At 40.5% G+C, this 23640-nt stretch overlaps 1 protein-coding gene across 1 annotated transcript in view; it reads right to left on the minus strand.

The window, feature by feature from the left end:
- Positions 1-200: 200 nt before the first annotated feature.
- The window catches only part of CA6 (carbonic anhydrase 6), a 30224-nt gene continuing 6784 nt past the window's right edge, over positions 201-23640 (minus strand). The window contains exons 2-7 of the mRNA XM_036743633.1: positions 17775-17923; positions 10898-10993; positions 7596-7665; positions 5050-5207; positions 1786-1909; positions 201-268 (exon numbers count right to left, since the gene is read on the minus strand). Of these exons, the coding sequence (XP_036599528.1) occupies positions 201-268; positions 1786-1909; positions 5050-5207; positions 7596-7665; positions 10898-10993; positions 17775-17923 (665 nt within the window). The remainder of the gene's footprint in view (positions 269-1785; positions 1910-5049; positions 5208-7595; positions 7666-10897; positions 10994-17774; positions 17924-23640) is intronic.

A 23640-nucleotide genomic window follows, 5' to 3' on the forward strand; every position in this document is an offset into this window, starting at 1 on the left:
TTCCCTCTCCTTGAGCTGTTCCTGCTCCCAGTCTTTCCCCTTCTGGCCCCTTGGGCAGTTATAGCTTAACCTCAACCCAAACACATGGACTGCCACTTCCATTGACCACACTGGAAACACCCCACCTCACAAGGCACACCCACACCATGGCCTTCCCCTCAACCCTACATTCACCCAGCTCACTGTTAGCCTTCTACCTTTCAGCTGTCATTACGCTTCTTGGCGGCCTTCTTGGGCTTGGACTGTGACCGTGACCATGACTCTTTTCCTTTCCGGCAAGAACAAGAATGTTGAGAAGAATGAGCAGGTGGTTTGTAATCTGCGCCACAGATCTTATTACATGATGTCTTCCCCTTTCTGCAAAATCCTCCCCTTTTCCAAACTCTTCTATTACTGCCTAGGGCAGCACCCTGGCCTACAACCTCAGAATCATCCTCAACTCTTCATCCACCCCACAAATCCACTCCAATGCCAACATTGTCTTTTTTTACTTTCATATTTCTCACACACCCTTCATCACCACTCACAAGGCTCCTGCCTTTCTTCCAACCTCATTGCCTCTTGCCTCAGACTATTGCAATATCCTATTTAGTTCACTCCCTGCCTCACCTCCTCTTTGTAATCCCTTCTCTGCTCAGCTGCCAAGGTCTTCTCCCTTACACAGAGATCTGACCATATCATTATCCTACTCAATAAACAACAGTGGCTTACTAAAAGTTCTAGGGTACAAGATTATTTCATCTGTATCTTATTCTTTATCATTTCTATTTCTCTAGGTTTTATAATGTTTATAATTATTAGCATGCACATGTATATAGCTTGCAAATAAGTATTTCTATATTGGGAACTCTCCTAGTGACAGGGAGAACAACCAAAAAAGTTTGTAGATTTTTGAAGTCCCAGCTAAAAACCTTCTGCAAGAAGTATTTGCTAATTCCACTTAATGTTAGTATTTTCCCTTGGTTGACAAATCTCTGATTCGTCTTGTCTGTAGCCTTTTTGTACATGGTTGTTTGCGTGCTGTCTCCCCCATTAGACGGTGACATCTTTGAGAGTAGGGACTGTCTTTACCTTTCTTTGTATCCCCATCACTTTGCACAAGGGCTGAGAAATGGCAGGAGCCTAATAAATACTCACTGACCACTGATATAAGGAATCAGGAGGACAAGTTCAAATATTGCCTCAGATACTATCTTTTTGACCCTGGGAAGTCACTTAATCCTCAGCCTCAGTTTTTCCATCTGTAAAATTGGGATAATAATGGCACCTGCCTCCCAGGATTGTTACAAGAATCAAATGAGATAACATATGTGAGGCATTTTGAAAACCTTAATGTTCAAGACATAAATGTTAGCTATAATCATGATTATTATTTGTTATTATTAATAATTGTTATTAATTATAAATTATTTCAGGTCCTCCTCCAACCTAATAATAGTATAGCTATTACTATTTAATTTATTAATTGATATTGATTAATTTAATTTATTGTTATTATTAGGTCATAGGAAGCCCTGAAACATTTCTCTACACCCCCATTTCAGGACAACTCTCTTGATTACATAGTGTGCCAATGTTCCCCCTCCCCCAAATTTTATATTAATTTCATTAGGCACCTGTTCACTATGTCTGAACTGGGGGTCAAGAACTTCCAGGATCTGAGAATAAGGTCTCTTATACTCTTAGTGTGATACACTATGACCAATGCTCTAATGTACCTAATGACCAATAAATTCCAAGAAAGAAAACTCCATCCCCAACACAGAGGTTCTGGCTTTCACCGACCTTCTCCTTGTTCAGGTGGAAAATTGGCCTCCACTATCCTTTTGTTGAGGGGCTTAGGCTCCCGGAAGTTATTTTGAAGTGCTTCATCATTACTATTCAGGAGTGAGTTCTGTAGCTTGTCCAGCTGCAGGTAACAGAGGAGACATTCATCATGCAGGGGAAGTGGAGGCTAGAGGGCTTAGTTAGCTTCCAGCCTAGAATTGGGACATTCTTATTGAGCCAGCCATGGGATTGTTAGCAACCTAAGAGAAGTGAACCCTTAAATGTAGGCTATTTCTGTTTGGTTTGTAATTAATTTTTTTTCAATTATCAAATATTTATTTTTCTCTCCCACTCACCCCCAGCGGAATAAAAATAAAATAAAATAAAACTCTTGTAAAAAATAAGCATAGTCAAGAAAAACAAATTCCCATATTGGTCATGCCCAAAAAAGTGTCTCATCCTATATATTAGCCTATCATCTCCCTGCAAGGAGGTAGGCAGCCAGGAGGTAGATAGGCCATTTCTTTATGATATTGTCTTTGATTATCCCCTGATCCACATTCCCAATCAACCATCCATTTGGCCAGGGACTTGGGCCAGTTTGGCCTAGCTTCCATGGTCTTGCATTTAAAAAAAAAGACTTAAATCTCTCGTCTGGAAGCCAGACTTTCCCAAGTCACATTTTCTGATGCCAATATTTGCTTTAGGTTTCAAAGAGCCACTAGACAATCTCTAATTCCCATGAGCACAATTTTAGAAATTTTACCCATCCACCCACTCACTTTGAGGGTCTGGGCTGAGCTTTCCACCATGATTCCTAATACAAGAAAGAGTTTTAGAAACTAGATAATATACTTAGAGAATCTTAGAGAAACAACCAAAAAATTAGTTTAAACAACTAACAACTTTGGCAAAGTTGTAGGATGTAAAATAAAACCACATAAATCATCAGCATCTCTACATGTTACCAACAAAATCCAGTGAGAAGAGATAGAGAAATTCCATTTAAAATAACTGCATGTAGCATAAAGTACTTGAAAGTCCATCTAGGAAAACACACAAAGGAACTATACAAACACAATTACAAAACACTCTTCATATAAATAAAGACAGATATAAACAATCAGAAAAATATTAACTGCTTATGGGTAAATTGAGTCAACACAATAAAAATGACAGATCTACCTAAATTGATTTACTTATTCAGTCCCAGACCAATCAGGCTACCAAAGAATTGTTTTGTAGAGCTAGAAAAAGCAGTAACAAAATTCATTCAGAGGAACAAAAGGTCAAGAATATCAAGGGAACCAATGAAAAAAAAGTGAAAGAAGGTGGCCCAGCAGTACCAGATCTCAAGCAAGAAATTACAAAGTAGTAATTATCAAAACAATCTGATACTAGATAAGAAATAGTGCGGTTAATCAATGGAATAGATTAGGTACACAATATAGAGAAGTAAATGGCCACAGTAATCTAGTCTTTGATAAACCCAAAGATGCAAACTCTGGGGACAAGAATTCGATATTTGACAAAAATTGCTGGGAAAACTAGAAAGCAGTCTGGCAAAAACTAGGCATAGACCAATATCTCTTACTATAGGCCAACATAAGCTCAAAATGGGAACATGATTTAGACATAAAGAGTGATGTCACAAGCAAATTAGGAGAGTATAGAAAAAATTACTGTTAGATCTATGGATAGGAGAAGAGTTCATGACCAAACAAGAAATGGAAAGGATCATGGAAGGTAGGATGGTTAATTTTGATTGCATTAAATCAAAAAGGGTTTGCACAAACAAAACCAATGCAGCCAAAATTAGAAGAAAAACATGAAACTAGGAGAAAAAAAAATTTACAGCAAGCTTCTCTGATAAAGGTCTCATTTCTCAAATATATAGGAAACCAATCTAAATTTATAAAAAAAAATAAGAGCCATTTCTCAATTGATAAATGGTGAAAAGATATGAGCAGGCAGTTTTGAAAAGAAATCAAAGCTATCAACAAGCATATGAAACAACTCTAACATACTACTTCATATCTATTAGATCAGCTAACATGACAGAAAAGGAAAATGACAAATCCTGGAAGGGATGTGGAAAAATAGGGACACTAATGCACTGTTGGTAGAGTTGTAAACTAGCCCAGCCATTCTGGAGAACAATTTGGAACTATGCCCAAGGGGCTATAAAACTATGCATACTCTTTGACCCAGCAATACCACACTATGTCTATACCCTCCCTCCTTCCCCTCCCCTCTCCTTGAGAAGGCAAGTGATTTGATATAGATTATATATATATATCCAGTCATGCAAAATATTCCATATTAACTATGTTGCAAAAGAAAATGCATACCCTTTGACCAAGCTGTACTACTCCTAGGTCTGTATCCCAAAGAGATCAAAGAAAAAGGTAAAGGACTTATTTGTACAAAAATATTTGTACAAGAATATTAAAGAAAGCAAAAATATTAAAGAAGACAAAAAAGGTATACTTCAATTTGCATTCAGACTCCATCAGTTCTTTCCCTGGAGTGAGATAGCATTTTTTATCATAAGTCTTTCGGAATTCTTTTGTATCATTATATTGCTAAGCATAGCTAAGTCATTCACAGTGGGCCACTGTACAATGTTGCCATTACTGTGCACAGTGTTCTGGTTCTGATCACTTCACTCAGCATCAGATCATATAAATCTTTCCAGGTTTTCCTGAAGTCCACCTGCTCATCATTTCTTATAGCACAATAATATTCTATTACATTCATATACCATAGCTTGTTCAGTCATTCCCCAACTGATGGCTATCCTCTCAATTTCCAATTCTTTGATATCACAAAAAGAGCTGCTATAAATAGTTTTGTACAAACAGGCCCTTTACCTTTTCCTTTGATCTCTTTGCGATACAGACTTAGGAGTGGTATAGCTCGGTCAAAGGGTATGCACAATTTCATAGCCCTTCTCAGTATATATCTTGTCTCTACCTAGTCATTTACGTGCTGTGTCCTCCACAAGACTGAGCTCCTCGAGGGCAGTCAATAAGCCTCTATTATTTGCCAGGCACGCCATCAAGCGTTGACTAAGGTGGGACTGCTTTTGCCTTGCTTTGTACTCCCAGTGTTTAGCATAGTGCTTGCACAACACTTAATGAGTGCTTTCTGATTGATTGAATGTAATAAACATCACAAGGAACCAGGGGATAGAGTGGAGCAACTGAATTCATTCCTTACACTCTCCAAAGCCATCAGTGGAAGCTTGTCAAGGATAACAGCAGGGGAGCGAATGCTTACCTGTGCTTTGGAAATGGTGACAGGTTCTGCCAAAACTATCCACGTAACATTCTGAGAGCAGGGGGGAGTGGTCAATGAGCCATAATATAGGAAGTATCTTGAGAAGTCATGGGGCAACAAGCCCTGGACATCGATGGAGTTCAGAGTTACGTTGTCCCCTAACAGAGAGACAGAAAATGAGAAAGATTGAACCACTCGGTAGATCTGTGGCAAGCAAGGGTAGCTGGCCAATACAGGCCTGGGGTTGGAGAAACCACACAGATAGGGTCATGAGGCTGAATTGTAGCTCTAACTGGCCTTCCTATGTTGTGTAAAAATTCTATCTCTGATCTGCTTTTTACTCTTCCGGTAAAGTCAAATGGGAAAATGCTCTTGGCTCATCCAAAGGTTATCACTGGGACATTGTAAGGAACCTTTAAAACCACCCTCCTGTCATCTTTCCATACTATCCCCCACAGGGAGAATAATCAAGTGTTTTGAGTTCTTTGGAAAATCAGCCCTCAAACATAATTCAAATTAAGAAAGAAATAAGCTGGAATAAATCCAAAGAAGTCCACCCACAATGGTGAAGGGCCTGCATTTCAGTCAGTCAATAAATGTGTATTAAATGCCTGCTATGTGCCAGGCTTAGGACAGCTAGGTCATGCAGTAAATAGAATGCCAGGTCTGAAATTAGGAAGACCTGAGTTCAAATCTGGCCTCAGACTCTTACTAGCTGTGTGACCCTGGGCAAGTCACTTAACCCTGTTTGCCTCAGTTTCCTCCTCTATAAATGAGCTGGAAAAGGAACTGGCAAACCACTCTAGTATCCTTGCCAAGAAAACACCAGATGGGGTCACAAAGAGTTGTATGTGACTGAAATGATTGAACAATTAAGAACAGCAATGTGCCAGGCACTGTGCTGGGGATACAAAGAAAAGCAAAAGTCAGTCCCTGCCCTCAAGGATCTCACAGTCTAATGAGGGAGACAACATACAAACAACCATGTATCAACAAGCTATACACAGGATAAACTGGAAACAACAGAGGGAAGACACTAGAATTAAGGGGAGTCAGGAAAGGTTTCCTGTGGAAGGTGGAATTTTAGCTGGGACTTTAAGAAAGCAGAAGAAGTCATGAGGTGCAGCTGAAGGAACTGGGGATGTTTAGCTTGGAGAAGATAAAACTTTGGGGGACAGAATAGGTATCATCAAGTATCTGAAAAAGTGTAATAGGGAAGTGGAATTAGACTGACCCTGGTGGATAGAGCACCAGCCCTGGAGTTAGGAGGACCTGAGTTCAAATTCAGCCTCAGACACTTCCTGGCTGTGTGACCCTGGGCAAGTCACTTAACCCTTTTTGCCTCAGTTTCCTCATCTGTAAAATGAACTGCAGAAGGAAATGGCAAAACAACTCCAGTATCTTTGCAAAGAAAACCCCAAATAGGGTCACGAAGAGTCAGACACAATTGAAATGACTCAACAATGACTGCTTCAGAGGATACAACTAGGAACCATGGTTGGAAGTAATAAATATTAAATATTTAATAATATAATAATTTTATAATAATAATAAATATTAAAAATTTACGCCTTTGGCAAGAAAGGTTGAATGAGTCAAAGACAGAAATAATATTGGGCCTGGCCTTGAGAATCTAGGAAACTCTAGGCCAAGGGTACCATGTGTGGATGATATGCCCCAGGTTGTCTGTTGATCTAGGCTCGCTCCGAGCCCAAGAGAAATGTGACAATCTAGGGAAATACTTCTTGGGGAAGGTGAAAGTGTTGGGTGTGACCATGTGCTGCAGACAATGAGGTTGAGAGAGTGATTCTGTTGTTGTTTTGAGATACTTCAAAATCTTTTTTAATTTGCCTGGCTCAAAATGGATTCAATTCAATACCGCGCCCCTCCTCCCAAAAAACACCTCATATTAAGAAGCCTACAATGTGCCACACACTTTGATAGCTGCTGGTGATACAAAGACAGGAATGAAATTGTCTTGCCCTCAAGGAGCTTACTTTCTACTAGAAGAATTTTCAGAAAATAACTAAGATTCTGGAGAGTTAAGATGAACACTGCTAACAAGGATATGAAGGAAAACAGCAAAGAATGAAGAAATACACTTAGTGGACCTCATGCCATCCAATAATACAATCATTAGAAGTCACCAAGCCACTCTTATTTTATAGAGGAGGAAACTGAGACCCAGAGAAATTAGATGACTTGCCCAAAGTCATACAGGTTCTAAGTGCCAAAGGCAGGATTTGAACCCAAATCCCCTGATGCCAAATTTTGCGTTTTTTTCGCTCTGCACAATGTTCCTTTTTGTCCCCCATGATCCTGGGATTTATGCCCCAGAGCTTCCCAAACATAGCCATTCACCATAAGGAAAGTTTATGGACAAATCCTTCCAAGGGCAGCAAATGTGCAGCAAGAGAAACCTGGCCCCAAAGATGGGGGCCCCCCAGACAGGTCCTTATTTCCAAACTGTCTGCCTGCTTCTTCTCTCCTCCCTTTGATATGTCCCTGGGGCTAGTTTCTCTTCCCCTGGTGCTGTGTCAACTTACCTACATTTGGGATCTCAGACAAACGGGAAAAAATCTCCTCGTAATAAGGATTCTTTTTATCTTTCTTAGCCTATAGGAAAAAAACAGAATAGGGAGGGAGGGCATTGGCAGTGCAGAATGGTGAAGAAGAGGGCATAATAATAATTGCTGACAATGGAACCCTTCACAAACATCTCATTTGATTCTCATAGCTACCCTGGGAAGTAGGTGCTCTGGGTTTTATCATCTCCATTTCACAGATGGGGAAACTGAGGCTCAGAGAGGTTAAGAGATTGGTCCATGGCCACTCAGTTAGAAAGTGACAGGGGCAGGATTCAAGCTTAGACCTGTCCTGACTCCACGTTCAGCCCTCTTTCTAGTGTTCTAGATGGCTTCTCTGGGAAGAAGCGAGGAAAAGCAGACGAGCAGAGTTCCTCTTGGAGATGATATTCTTCTTCTTTGCTATCAAATGACTGCAGAAATCAGTCTCTCGCTGGTTCAGCTTGCTCATTGCTAAATAGGGACAATGCTTAGAGAGCCCTCTGGGATCTTCCCAGGAAAAATTCTTTTAGTTGGAAATAATAATAACCTAAAGAAAGGATTTGCTGGAGTTAGCTCCAACCAGTTTGGAAAAGTCATTTGTTAAATTTTCAATATGAGCATTTATGCTGTTAGAAATTGGCAAATGCTCCATATCAGGGCTGGATTGTTTTGTTGATGGCCTAGACTTAAGAAAGTGATGGAGAAAATGCTAACAATGCAGGTTGAGCTTAAAAGTGCATCCTGCCCACATCCCCTCCCCCCTCCCCCCCCAAGAGCTGATAGTTAAAACCTTTAACAATATACCACTGGCTTAAAGTCTTACAGAGATCTAAGTAGCTGGATCTGCCCAAGGCAACACATCCAATATAAGCTGGAGATATCTTTTTTTAAACTTGAGGCAATCAAAGTTAAGGGACTCCCCCAGGGTCGTACAGCTAGTAAATGACTGAGGTTGGATTTGAACTCGGGTCCTCCTGACTCCAGGGCCAGTGCTCTATTCACTGGGCCACCTACCTACCCCCAGAGACAACTTGAATTTGTCTTGCAGGCTCCAGGACTGCCCTCTAATCTACTCCATCATCAGTTGCAGAATGTTGTTGATTTGCACTAACAGAGTTTCCTTAAAGAGAATTCCTTACACTAATGAAATCAGAGGTGTGGACCATAAATAAATAAAAAAGTTTTTAAAGATCTGACAATATGTGATGAATACAAAGAAGCACAAAAAAATTCATATGAACTGAAGAAGAATGAAGCAAGCAGAACCACGGAAACTATATATGCAATGACTGCAACAATGTAACTGGATAGAACCATGACACAAAAGTCAAAAGTAAATGTAACAAAATTATAAAGATCAAGCAGGACTCAGGCGGAAAGATAGGAGAAGCCGCCCCCCAACCTCGCTCTTATCGGAGGTGGAAGGTCCACAAGTGTTGTTACACATTGTACAGGTTTGAAGGCTTTTTCAATGTATTGATCAACTGTGATGACTTTTCCCCTCTCTAAAAAAAATTACCGTTTGCTATATTGGATGGCTCTCTGGGTAGGGGAGGGATAGATAAGAAACCAAAAATATCAACAAAAATTTATTTTTAAAAAATGCTTCCACAAAGCACTTTATAGTTACAATGTGATTCACAGGCATTGTCTCGTCTGATGCTCGGAGTAACTTTGGGACATGGACAATTCAAAAAGTACATCAACTTGGCCAAGGTCATACGGCTTCTAAGTAGCCAAAGCAATATTTGAATTGGACTACAAGGCTCTGGCCACCTCCCCAGGTTACCTCTCAGAGTGATGACTTGGTAGGAGGAGGGGTTATTAGAGGACCAAAGGTTCCCTTTTAGACCTCTTGCCCTAAGGAGAATAGCCATAAGCGATTATTAAATGGTACTGAGGGAGCTTGTTTTGCATAATATTATGCATGGCACATTCGGCTCTTTCTCCTAGAAGCAGCTATGTGGTGCCATAGTGCTTAGAGTGCCAAGCCTGGAGTCAGGAAGACCTGAATTCAAGTTCAGCATCAGACACTTCCTAGCTCTGTGACCCTAGGCAAGTCACTTATCTCTGCCTGGCTGTTTCTGTAAAATGGAGAGAACAATACTACCAACCTCACAGGGTTGTGGTGAGGTCCAAATGAGATAATCTTTGTAAAGCTTTGCATATAGTAGGAGCTTAATAAACGCCTATATCCCTCCCCTAATGATGGAATTTGTTGTTTTTTTTTCTCCTTGCTTCAGTCCAGGAGTTTCAGTGGTGAGGAGGTTGGGGATTGGAGAGATGTCACCAAGGGTATAAAAGAGACAGGAGCCCCAATTCCAAAGCATTATAAAAGAATTCTGTTCCTGTTGGTGGGGGAGGTGGGCAGTAAGTGGAGAGAAAACATGAGTGGGTCATCAGTGGTGTTGAGGAAGCCCCTAGTTTCACCTCCATAGCCCACATGTCTCATACTTAGGACTAGAGACAGCTAAGTGGTGTCATAATAGAGCACTGGACCTAGAGTCAGCAGGACCTGAGTTCAAATCCAGCCTCAGACACTTCCCAGTTGTGTGACTGTGGGAAAGTCACTCAGTCTCCATCTGCCTCAGTTTTCTCCACTGTGAAATGGAGATAATTACCAGCACCTGCCTCTCAAGGTTGTTGTGAAAATGAAATGAGATGATATTTGTAAAGTGCTTAACACAGTACCTGTCACATGGTAGGGGCTTAATAAATGTTTATTCTGATTTTCCCCTTTATATGCACTGGGAACATGAGAAAATGGCTAATCTTTCTAACGAAGTTTTTACACTTAATCCTTAATCATGTTGGAATCACCACCATTATGTCTAGGTCTTGCTAATTTCTGCCCTTTGAGCATACATCAAAGCTGACCTGAAATTTCAGGGGAACCTGTGGTTCCCTGAAACAGATTGTAAGGGGTGAGTTAGTAATGGTGAGCAGGGACTGGACAGAGAAGTGGCCCCACTACAGAGTCTGAGCTTCTGGGGACCATAAATTACTTCTATCCAAACTGAAACAACAGGAAAAGAGGAAGAGTTCTTTCCAGGCCGTAGGCTAGGCATCTGAGCCCAATCAGCCATGGTAAAAATAAAGAACTTCTGGGTAGCTAGGTGGCACAGTGAGTAGAGCACCAGCCCTAGAGTCAGGAGGTCCTGAGTTCAAATCCGGCCTCAGACACTTGACACATGTACTAGCTGTGTAACCTTGGGCAAGTCACTTAACTCCAATTGCCCTGCCAAAATAAATAAATAAATAAATAAAGAGCTTCAGCTTACCTGAATGAGGACTGCAACCACAGCTAAACCATTAGGCTTTCCTTGGGCTTCATCAGCACTGCTATATTGCTCAGAATTGTAGTGTAAAATGTGCAACTGTGGAGAGAGAGCAAAGGTCAGGATGATGTCTGGATACTCCTTTGAAGGCAAAACCACAGAAGCCTGAAAGAAGGCTTCTCTCATCTGAACCCCAGGGTCCCCTACAAGAATCTGATGCAATAGTCATTGGGCAGACACCATGGAAGCCCTTTCCTAATGTTCCCTGCCCCCTCCCCCCAGGTAAGATGCTAATTCAATTCAGAACATTCAAAAATATGATAGGCAGTGTAGGTCCAAAAATAAAAAATGACACTGTCAAAAGCAACTTCCAGGAATCAGACTTGAGACCTGTCCCTCCTGCCTTGAACAACCACCTAACTAGTTGATCACACACCCCTTAGGGTCAAGCTGTGGGCTCCTTGAGTTTCCAATGGCTACACCACCACTCCCTGCTTTGGAGACCACTGTCCTAGGCAACCAAAGAACAGAGGGCAAATTATAATGATGGGCAATAGGCATTTAAAGCAGGGGTTCCCAAAATCTGGGGTGTCAAGGACCCTTTGGTAGCCTAGTAATGCCTATGGACCCTTCTCAGACTAACGTTTTCATTAAATGCATAAAATAAAATATGGAGGATTATAAAGGAAACCAACAATATTGAAATACGGATACAAAAAAATTTTTAAGTGTACATATCTTAAGCTAAGAACTCCTACTTTAAAATCATTCAATAAATAAACCTTTATTAAGTGCCTACTATGTGCCAGAGAACAGTCACATGAAACTGTTGCTTCCTAGGGAAATTAAAACCTCTGTAGAGCAATTTGAAGGATTTGGGTTTGTTGTTCAGTTGTGTCTGACTCTTTGTGACCCCATTTTGGGTTTTCTTGGCAAAGATGCTGCAATGGTTTTGCCATTCCTTCTTTAGTTCATTTTACAGATGAGGTGACTGAGGTAAATAGGGTTAAGTGACTTACCCGGGGTCACATAGCTAGTAAATGTCTAAGAATAGATTTGAACTCAGGATGATGAGTTTTCTTGACTCCAGGTGCAATGCTCTATCCATTGTGTCACCTAGCTGCCCACAGGTGTTAGGAGGATCAAATAAAATAAGATATATAAAGCACCTTACAAACTTTAAAATGCTATAGCAATGCTGGCTATTATTATCCTCTTCCTCCAACCTTTCCAGTCTTCTTACACTTTACTCCCTTCTAGGTACTCTAGAATTCTTCACCCTTTCTTCCTATATTCTTGCTTTTTTTTAAATTCTAATTTAATTTTTTTGCATTTCCAAATGCTGTTCCTTCTTCATTTTCCCTCCCCATTGAAAAGGCAATATAAAAACAAAACCCTTAGAAATACATATAGACATGCAAAATAATTCCTGCATTAGCCATGTCTCCTTCCCTCAAAAAAAAAAAGGAAGAAAGAAAAGTAATATGCCTTAATCTGCACTCTCAGTCTATCAGCTCTCCATCCGGAGGCAGATAGAGATAACGCGCTTTATTGTGAGTCCTTCGGAATGGTAGTTGAGCGGTGTTGATCAGCGTTCCTAAGGCTTTCACAGGTGATTAGCTTTACAATATTGTTGTTACCGTATTCATTGTTTTCCTGGTTCTACTCACTTCACTTTGTATCAGTTCATACAAGTCTTCCCGGGTTTCTCTGAAACCATCCCCTTTGCCATTTCTTACAGCACAATAGTATTCCATCACAATCACACATTCATAACTTGTTCAGGCATTCTCCAGTTGGTGGGAATCCTTTCAATTTCCATTTCTTTGCTAACAAAAAAATAGCTGCTATAAATACTTTTTAGATATGGATCCATTTCCTCTTCCTTTGATCTCTTTGGGGTACAGACCAATAGTGGTATTGACCCATGTTCTTTCCATCTTCTTGAGCTCACAAAAACTTGACTCTCTCTAGAAGAGATCACACTTGTTCCAGTACTGGGAGCTCTTTTTCTCATGTTTGCTAACACTACTAGGCCAGGGGAGAGATGGGCACACTCCTTGATGCTCATGGTTATTTCCAAGCCTTCCCTCTGCCACCATCACTCAACTTCCTCTTTGAGCTTCATTCCAAATGTTGATGGCACCCTATCCAGACTTTTATTATGGTAATAGGCCAGCCCTCAGGGCCCTCCAGTATAAATTCACCACGTAGTTTACAGGCTTCCTCTTCTGTCCAATCCTTGCTCTCATACTTGGAGATTTCAACATACCAACTGATGTCCTGCCTTCCAGTTCATAAGATCATAGATTTAGAAATGGAAGGGACCTGAGAGATCACTGAATCCACCTCTCTCATTTTGACTCTTGGATGAGTCATAGAGAGGCCAAGAGACTTGCTCAGGGAAACACAGCTAGTACATGTCTAAGGCAGGACTTGAACTCAGGTCTTCCTGACTCTTCAACTTTCATGACCTATTTCTTCCCTTTTCATTAACTATCCACAGGGATGGTCATAACTTAGATCTCATCACCCATAACTGTACAATCTCCATGACATAGAATTCTCAAGTTTCACCTCCCTCTGACTTATTCCTACTAAAATTATTCTTCATCTTCATTGTGACTTCTTGTTCCTCCACCCCTTCCTGTTCTAGTCATCACCCCCTCTCACCTTACTTTCTATGGCTCTCATAAACTCACTATGTTTAGCATGATTGTACGTGTATAACCTATGTCACATTAGTTGCCGTCTTGGGGAAATGGGAAGGGAAGGAAGGAAGGAGAAGAAAATTGCAATTCAAAATCTTATTAAAGATGAGTGTTAAAAACCATCTTTACAAGTAATTGGAAAAAATAAAATACTATTTACAAAAAAAAAAAACATTCTTCACTTGACTCTGCCATCTCCTCAAGCTCTTATCCTGTATCTCTCCTCCCCTTTGATAGCCAACCTCCTAGGAAAAGTAATTTATTCTTGGCAACCCTCCATCTTCATCTGCTACTCACTTCTCAGAAGTCCCCTGCAATCTGGCTTCCAACCTCACTACTTGACTGAAACTCCACTTTCCAAGATTACCAATGGCCTCTTAATTGATCAGTCCAATGACCTTTTCTCAGTCCTCATTCTCCTTGAGATCTAAAAAGCTTTGTGAATTCTCTCCTCCCTTGGCTCCTGTAATGTTAATGGAAGATGAAGATCTTCCCCATCCATTAATAGGCCTATGTGACCACGTGTCCCCTTTTTTCCTGGAACAGGGGCTGTGTTCCCAGGTCTAAAGGTACACAGGTATTTCAATCATGGATGTCTTGCTGCTTTGAGCCCTGGCCCAGCCCACAGCTGTGATACATCCTGAGTCACATGGAGCCCATTGTGGGAGGAACTTGCCTGAGGAGGGACTTGTCTAAGAAGGAGCTTAATAAGGGGGAGGTTTGCTTATGGGGAGGCTTGCTTTGTAGGAAGGTTTTCACACCTTTTGGTACTAAACTAGTTAGGCGCTGAGTCATAAGGGTTTTGATGCCTTCTCTGAGCCTATTAGCCAAAAGTACATATATATTCTGAGGTGAGATTTTGCTTTGGGGGCTTGCTCATAAGAAGGGCCTTTTGATTTCCTGCATGGGACTCTGAGTAGCTGTTTGTTAAGAGCCCCCCCAACTACTCAGATGTTAGTACTCCCCTGATCTAATGGTGTATGTAAGTGGCTGTATTACTTTGTTCAGACAATTGGAGCTCTGCCTGTTGAATCTCTGTGCTTATTTCTCTGTTTGTAGTTTCTACTTATCTGTAATTAAAGTAAGATCATTGACCCCTTTAAAAGTTGCCTTTCCTTTAGGAAAGAACCTGTGCTGGCAGGCCATCCTGAGAGTGCCAGGGTGCTTGCTATTACAGCTTCCATGAAGCTAAGCACTCATTCAGCATCTCTTTTTGTAGTCATCTGACCTCCATCTCCTCCCCCCAAACAGGGACATCCCTCTAGGCACTGCTCTCTCCTCTTCTCTTTCTATGTTCTCTACATTAGTGCACTTACTGCAATAATCTTCGTGGTGGATTTTGTTCCCATTCAACATGAGCGTGGCAAGTCAAGATGACTACTTGGCCCCACAAAGGATGTTTCTGATTGCTCTTGGTCACACAATGAAGCCCAGAATGCCAACTCCTCATATTGTCTCTCCAAACAGAACCTGTGAGCTGTTCTGTTGTCATCTGGTTTACTTGCAGTATCCACACAGATATGGTTTTGTGATATGGTAACGTATCAACTCATGGATCACTGGACAAAGGTCTCAAATCTGAGTACCAGCATTCCAATTCAGTTTGTGGATAAAAATTGCAATAGTGAGTGTCGCCAACCTCCTTTTTTACTACTCGAACATGGTTACTGTGAAAACTGAAGGAAGACACACAAGACTGAGCACCATTTTGGATCGCTACAAATACAGGTCCTCTTCCCTCAAATATGTTATCTCTCCATCTGACTTGCAGCTGAAACCTCCCTCTTTGTGTCATCTGCCCTTATTAGAATGTGAGCTCCCCACTCCCAAGTGAGGAGAAAGAAAGATACAAACTTTTATTAAGCACTTGCTATATGTTAAACATTGTGCTAAGTGTTTATCAATATTATCTTATCTGAGGGGGTAGGCCAGTCATCTTAGCTCAAGTAGAATTGCATCCTGGAGGTAAGACAGGAGGTGGCATGTGACAGGCAGGTGTAATGGTAAGCAAAGTGGGTCTTTTTGCTGTTTTTTTTTTTTTTGGAGTGCCTCTCAGCACTAAGGCAATCAAGTGCCTTTGAGTCTTGCCTTTGTTCAAATCAAGAGTCTTTGATGACCTGCTTAAGTCACAAGAAAGTCTAAATCCCATGAGTCTGAGTCACATGGTTGTGGCACCCTCTGACCCTGAAGAAGTGTATATATACTCTGAGGTTAACATTTTGCTTTGGGGCTCACCCATTGGAAGAGTGTTCACGTGATTTGGCCAGACGAGACTCTGGGTAGCCGTTAAAGAGCCCCCTGGCTTTGAAAACCCAGATATTGGTGCTTCTCTTTTTCTGGTAACTATGTATGTATTGCTATGGTCAGACAGTTAGAAGCCTGTCTGTTGATTTGTGTTATTTTCTCAGTTTGTAATTTCTGTTTGTTTTTGCTCTGAAGTTCAGGGTGCTGACTTTTCCACCTGAAATAAGTGAATGATGTATGTATGTTTAATTAAACTAAGATTGTTAACCCCTTAAAGTTGCTTTTATTTAGAAAAGCAGACCAAAGAACCTGTGCTAGCAGCCCTCCTGTGTGCTGGTGTTATTGGTCTTAAACCTCCACAGTAGCTGCAAGTAACATTGGTGTTACTGCAGGTCAAATGGCCCACCACTACTTCAATCATCTACTTCCTTCAGATTCTAATGGAGATAGCCCAGGACTCTGAGAACTGAGGTATTCCCTCTCCCCAGACCACTGATCCTGCTTCAACCCTGGCGTTCATAGGCATCACTGAAGGGAACAACTCCAGTTGAAGAAAGCGCCCACCATCCCCAACACCACCAGTACCAATCTCTGACCAATTGCCTCTGACAGGTAGGTAAGTCCAAGAATAGCAGTGTTGCCCAAATCCAAACCACTAAGCCTGCTACCAGCCCAACCTCCAAAGTCATCATCCAGGGGAATAAGCCATGTGGAGATGCTATCTGTCAGCTGCCTCTGAAAGTCAGTCCTCATCTCCTAAGCCAGCCATGGGCTACTGAAGATCCAGAAAAGAGAGCTCTCACCACCAAAATCCTTGTCACTTTGAAGTGGTTCAACATCAGAAATAAATACATGGAAATAACATCAAAGAATATATATTACCATTTGTTTTGCCATTGCACCTTAAGGACCAGTGGGCCTGTCTAGTGACTTGCAGCTGAAACCTCTTATATGCGTGGTCTGCCATTAGAATGTGAGCTCTGTAAGAGCAGGGGCTGGGCTTTCTGTTTGTGTTCCCAGTGCTTGGCATCTAAATACTTGTGCATCCATTCATTGACTAGCACAGCCTTGGAGAACCCAGGGTCATCTCCATGCTAAATTGGGACATTGGGGTTGTGGAGGACTTTTGATGAAGGAGTTTGCCATCCAGTAATTGCTATCTTACTTACGGCTTATCAGGGTAAAAGGACACCTGAGGGAATTAAAACTTGGCAATGGTTAGACTTGAAGAAAGATGGAACCCCAGAAAGAATACAACTGCAGATACATCCTCTGAACTGTATAGAAGCTCCCCATCCTGAAGGCAGCCCAATAAAGATGTACCACTAGTGCTTAGTATATGTTTACTGAATTGAACTGGTACATTGTTGTTCAGTCATGTCCAACTCTCTGTGATCCCATTTGGAGTTTTCTTGGCAGAAATCCTAGAGTAGTTTACCATATCCTTCTTCAGTCCATTTTACAGATGAAGACAGGAAGGCAAACAGGGTTAAGTAATTTGTCCAGGGTCACACAGCTAGTGTCTTAGGCAGGATTTGAATTCTTCTTCCTGACTCCAGACTCTGCAGCTACTCTATGTACTGCAACCACCCTAACTCTGGGATTATGGTAATAAAGGGCTACAGTAAGTGTCTAAAGTTGGATTTGAACTCAGGTCCTCCTGACTCTAGATCTAGCACTCTAACCACTTAACCATCTAGTTTGCTTCTGGTAAGATAATACAGTTGAGGGGGGCTCACAAAAATTCATGTGGTCAGATTTTGCTAAAGATCAACTCAAACCCAGGATGATTTAAATAGAAGTATATTAGCTGAAATAGCTGCTTTGCTTTAACTTGCCTGACTAATAAAGTTTCAATGTTTATGCTATCATCAGACCTGATTCTAGTGAGAAGGAATATTATAAGCTAAATTCCAATTGCATACCTCACTGTCATACTGAACTCCATTTATGCGGTGCTCTGAGCCGTGGGATTCTGCAGTCTTTCCACCCCAGTGCAGGTGCAGCTGGGCAGCTGTGTAGGTGTAGGATGTCCCTCCAGTGATACGCACGCTGGATGGCAAACTGAGCTGGGCTGGAAGAGAATAGACAGCACCCAAGGGATTGTTGGGTTGGGACCCAATCCAACCAGTCCTCACAGACTCAGCAGCCTTGACAACAACCACCCACCCACCTATTTGGCCATAATAAGTCAAGAGTTTAGAGCAGATGAACAGGCTCTCACAAATCAGTCAGGAATGCCAAGTTTCCCTATGTGTGGAATACAATCCTAGTCAATTAAGAGAATTTGGCAATGAGTCTATTTACTGCCCGACTCACCACCACCCCCCCCCCACCAATTCTCAGAACTTGTCTGAGGTAGGAAAAACAAACGAATTACAGCTCCAGTGATCATCTTATTTCTTGTACTTCCTGAGAATGGCAAGTGGTTTGGACCTGTTTACAGAGCAGGTTTTAGGATGTCATCCTAGTCCAGACAGAGTTAATACCATAGTCTATATAACCTTGTACAATAAGGGATAATAAACTATGGCCTGCCCAAGGGCCAAATCCTTTGGGCTTGACTATGTACAATTCAAGAGCAAAGGTTTTCTTTTATGTTTTTACACATAATAAAATGTTATTTAAAAATTTTAAAACTACTATTATATTTATATTATATTATATATTATATTATATTTTAAAATACTATTATAAGAAATGATGAAGAGGATGGTTTCAGAAAAACCTGAGAAGACTTGTATGAACTGATGAAAAGTGAAATGAGCAGAACCAGGAGAACAATTTACACAGTAGCAGCACTATTATAAAGATAATCAACTGCAAAAGAGACTTGACAACTCTAATAAATGCAACGACCCACTCCAATTCCAAAGGACTCATGATGAAATGTTATCTAGCTCCAGATAGAGAACTAATTGACTCAGAGTACAGCATATTGAAGTATATTTTTTAAATCTTCCTTTCTATTTCTTGATTTTCTTTTCAGAACATGGCTAATGCAGCAACTTGTTTTCCATTAATTTATATTTATATGGGGTTTTGTATATCTTGTCTTCTCAGTGGGCGAGGAAGGAGTTGGGGGGTGGGGCAGATGGACAGAGACTCTGGAACTGAAGACTAAAAAGCTGAATGAAAATAAGTGTAAGACCCTCTCTACATATGCTTATCTCAAAAACTCTTACTCCTTAAAACTTCACTGAGAGAAATGATTATTAATAACCAATATCTTGGGGAGAGTCAGAGGCTCTCCCCTTCTTATTTCTCATTTTAGTAATTACTAAGTAGTAATTATATTACTAATAATGAGATTATTTTAACTTTCCTGATCTTGGCCAGACCCCACCCAACCTTACAAGGAATTTAATCTAAGGCGAGGAAGCCCACTGTGTTCTACTCAAGCTTGGGCCAAGACCCATCCTTTTGTCTAGATAACTCAAGGCTAGGAGTGGTCAGGTATAGCTTGAAGTGGTCTGGTATAGAGATATTTTCTCTGTCCAAGGGTGACATGATTATGAGTGACATCAGCCCCTCACTGGAAGGGTATATAAACTGTGAGCCACCGCCATGATTGTCTCTGGTCTAAGAGAGACTGACAAATGAGTGGGAGATAATTCTTGTGAAGACTTCACAGAAAAAGAAAATATAAGAATTATTTCTGGAATAAGCAGGGGCAGTGAGAGGATGGAATAGACCTTGGGATTTAACCTTGTAGGAATGTGATTACCTAACTGTCAGGAATTCGGGGCCTGGCGCAATAAGTGCCTCTCTCTCTCTCTCTCTCTCTCTCTCTCTCTCTCTCTCTCTCTCCCCCCCCTACCCCCCCCCCGCCCATGCTAGCACAGAGTTGTTACCAAATAAGGACAAAAAGGACTGCATATGGGTTGTTCCTTCCCAGCTCCAGGAAGACTCCCCCTCCCCTCCTTCATTCCTCCTCTTTATCTTAGATTGGCTGTGCTTGATTTCCTGGTTCTTTGGCTAGCTTTTCGCATCTAGATTGTAAGCCCACCTCCCAGCCAATGGAGAGGAGGGATACTGGTGGGCAGGAAACTTTCTGTGTTAGGATATAAATTGGTCTCTTGCCTTTCGTAATTTGTCTCCTTCTGCTAGTCCATCCTAGCGGAGGTGACGCCCTTTTCTCGTGAGAATTGAATAAAATACTTTCTGTTCCTCCTTGAGACACCTCTTTGTTTTATGAATTTTTATTTCATATTGGTAAGGGCCTTGTACCCCACACACAAATGACCATCCTTTTATTAGTAATCTGCTGGCCTTTTTAATAGTGATTAAATTACCCCAAAACTATGTCTCTTAAACCTTTTTAATCATCATTTCACCTTTGTTCATCTTGTAGCAGAATTCACATGAGACTAACTATAAATATTAATAAATGATTAAAAATGAATTCTATTCATCCATGATAAAAAAAAGTCAATTAATTTAGCACTGCACAACGTATGGAACACACTAGTATTATAAGCCTCTGGCAATATGTTTTCCTCCATAATTTAAAAAAATGTAAAAAAAAATCATTCTTAGCTCATGAGCCATACAAAAATAGGCAGTAGGCTAGATTTGGCCCATAACCCATAGTTTACTAGCCCCGTTCTAGAGTCATACTTACTAACACTTCAGTTTACTCATTGATGAGACAACATTATTAGAGGAAGCAAAGATGTGTTAGGAAGGGCACTGATCTGGGTTGTAGTCCAGACTCTTCCACTAACTATGTGACTGTGAGCCTCAGGAATAACACTATTATAGTGCTTAGTCTCAGTTTCCCTCAACAAAAAAATAGGGAAGGGGCTGCTAGGTGCACAGTGAATAGAGCACCAGCCCTGGAGTTAGGACCTGAGTTCAAATGTGACCTCAGACACTTGACTCTTACTAACTGTGTGACCTTAGGCAAGTCACTTAACCCTGATTGCCTCACCTCCTCCCTCCAAAAAAAATTTTTTTTAAAAACCAATAAAACAGGGATAATGCTTATAAGGCAACATGGCATAATGGATAGATAGGTCCAGCTTTGGAGTTCCAATTCTGTCTTTGACACATACTAGCTGTGTGTGACCATGGACAAGATACAACCTTTCAGTGTCCTAAGGAACTCACTAAGACTAAAAGTTACAGATGAGTGAAGGGTGTTTCCTCACTAGGAGTCCCCCCCAATAAAATCACAGATGTTTTCTATTTATATAGCTTGGACCAAAAAAATATTTAAACTCAAGGACATGCTGGAGCCAGCTCCTGCTGGCTCTCATTGTTAAATTTCCCGTGTGATAATTCACTTCTTGGGAACTGGCAAACACTACAAATCAGAGCTTGATTTATTATTTCTTCGATTGTCTAGACCAGGGGTCAGCAAACTATAGCTCAGCCCATGGGCCAAATCTGACCCCTAATTTGTATATGTATGACCTTCAAGCTAAGAATGGTTTTTACATTTTTAAGTGGCCAAGGAAAAAAAATCAAAAGAAAAATATTTCATGATGTGAAAATCATATGAATTTCAAATGTCAGTATCCATAAATAAAATTTTATTGGAACACAGAGGAGCTCATTTGTTTATATATTGTCAGTGACTGGTTTCCTGCTACAGTGGAGAAGATGAGTAGTTGGGACAGGGACAGTATGCAGCCCTCATGTACTACGAATAACCAATCTTTCTGAGTCAGAGCTCAACCTTTCAATTGGTACACTTATCACCGTAGAGCTCTATTTCTCCTTTTTACCAGTGCATCCCATCATGGTGCATCATGTCGAAACAAAAAAGAGAAGAAAAGTAGCTTTCAAATGTAGCACTTTCAAGGCACAGTGGAGTGTGGACGATTTCGTTATTCTATTAGAAGGCAAAGCATTGTGCTTATTATGCAATAATACTATAGCTGTGCTGAAAGAATACGACATACATTGGCATTATCAGACATCACAACATTCCCAACTCACAGGAAAACAATGATCAGAAAAATTAGAAAATTTAATATGGAATTGGCTGCAGAATGTTTTGAAATTAAAATTTTAAATTAAATTAAATTCAAATTAAAAGTTAAAATTAAATTAAATTAAAAGTGAAAAGTGAAAAAGAAGACTACAACCAAAGTTTTCTTATTTGTTAGCCAAGTAAGGGAAGCCATTTACTGATAATGAGTTAATTAGTTTTTGATTATAGTCCAAAAAAAATAAATTTGATTAAGACTATTAACTTTTTAGCTCAATTAAAATCATATATTTGTGGATTGACATTAGCACTTGGCAGTACCTATCTGTGTAAAGACATTTTCAAAGATGAAATATGTAAAATCTCATTCCAGATCAGCTTTAACAGATGAACATTTACAATCAATTTTGATGATGGAGAACACTAATTTTGAACCCGAATTAAGTGAAATGTTATCCCCCCCCACCAAAAAAAGAATTCCATTCTTGTCATTAGTAGAATTCTATTATCCCCCCACCAAGGAACTCTATTATTATTGAGGGTTTTTTATTTCATCAATAAAAATTTGTGGAAATTTGTTTTCTCTTTTGTTATTTAAGTACTTACAAAATATCTTCGATTTTGTCTCTTGTCCTGTAAAGTCTAAAATATTTACTATGTGGCCCTTTACAGAAAGTTTGCCAACCCCAGTCTAGTTTTAAGAAAGCGATAAGGAAAATTTTAATAATGCAGATTAAACTGGAAAGTGTGTTTTTCATGCTTGTTTTTTCTGGACAGCCAGTTGTCAAACATTTACCAGCATATAGCTGTTTATGATGTTGATTTACTAGGGTACGAAGTATAAAAATTCATCTAGACCTATCATCATAGCATTAAAGATGGCTCTGGAGGTCCATCAGAGATAACTGTTGCATCTAACAGATGATAAACCAAGTGATTTCTTACTCTCTGTGAGGAATTTCCAGTATGGAAACTCTCTCCACAGATAAAGATTTCATCTCTAATTCACAATTTTCCAGCATTCCCTGAGGGCTTGAGAGATTAAGTGACATGTGCTAATCCTGGTCACAGGATCAAAGTGAGAACCTGAAAAGACCTTAGCCCAAAAGGGCCAAGGTCTCCCATTGCATACTGGGCCATCTCCGGTCATCCTGATGAATATCAGGTCACCAGATCCAGACGGCTCTGGAGGACAAAATGAGGCTGGTGACCTCGCACAGTCCTCCCTCCCTCAAATTCAAGTCAACTGCAAGTCATGTCACCATTCCCTGATGTTATGGTCCTCTTCAAGAGCGAAGGACAAACGCAACAACCTATATACACATGTGTACATATATTCATGAAGAAACATGCTATTCACCCACATACATATGTAAACATACCTGTGTAGACACATGTGTGCACATGTATGTCTACATATATATGGAGGAAGTAGATATCATGTTCCATTATGAGTCAGCTGGAATTATGGTGGGCCATCATACTGGTCAGAGTTCCTAAATCTTTCAAAGTTGATTATCATTCCAATATCGTTGTCATTATACAAATTCTTCTTGTTCTGCTCACTTCACTTTGCATCAGTTCATAAAAAATCTTCTCGGGTGTCTTTGAAACTCTCCCCTTTAGCATGTCTTACATACAGCACAAGAGTATTCCAATTGCATTTATATTCCATAACTTGTTTGGTCAAAGACCGATTTATGAGCACCTCCCCCAAGATTCCAATTCTTTGCCACTTTGAAGAGAGCATTTCTTGAGCTCACATAAAATCTTTGTCCTAACTCGGCCTCCAAGAGATACATTAGGTCAAGGTCCATAGCAGCTCAGACCTTGCAAAAAACAAGCATCACCCT

Source organism: Trichosurus vulpecula, chromosome 2, assembly GCF_011100635.1.
Source record: "Trichosurus vulpecula isolate mTriVul1 chromosome 2, mTriVul1.pri, whole genome shotgun sequence".
Lineage (NCBI taxonomy): Eukaryota > Metazoa > Chordata > Mammalia > Diprotodontia > Phalangeridae > Trichosurus > Trichosurus vulpecula.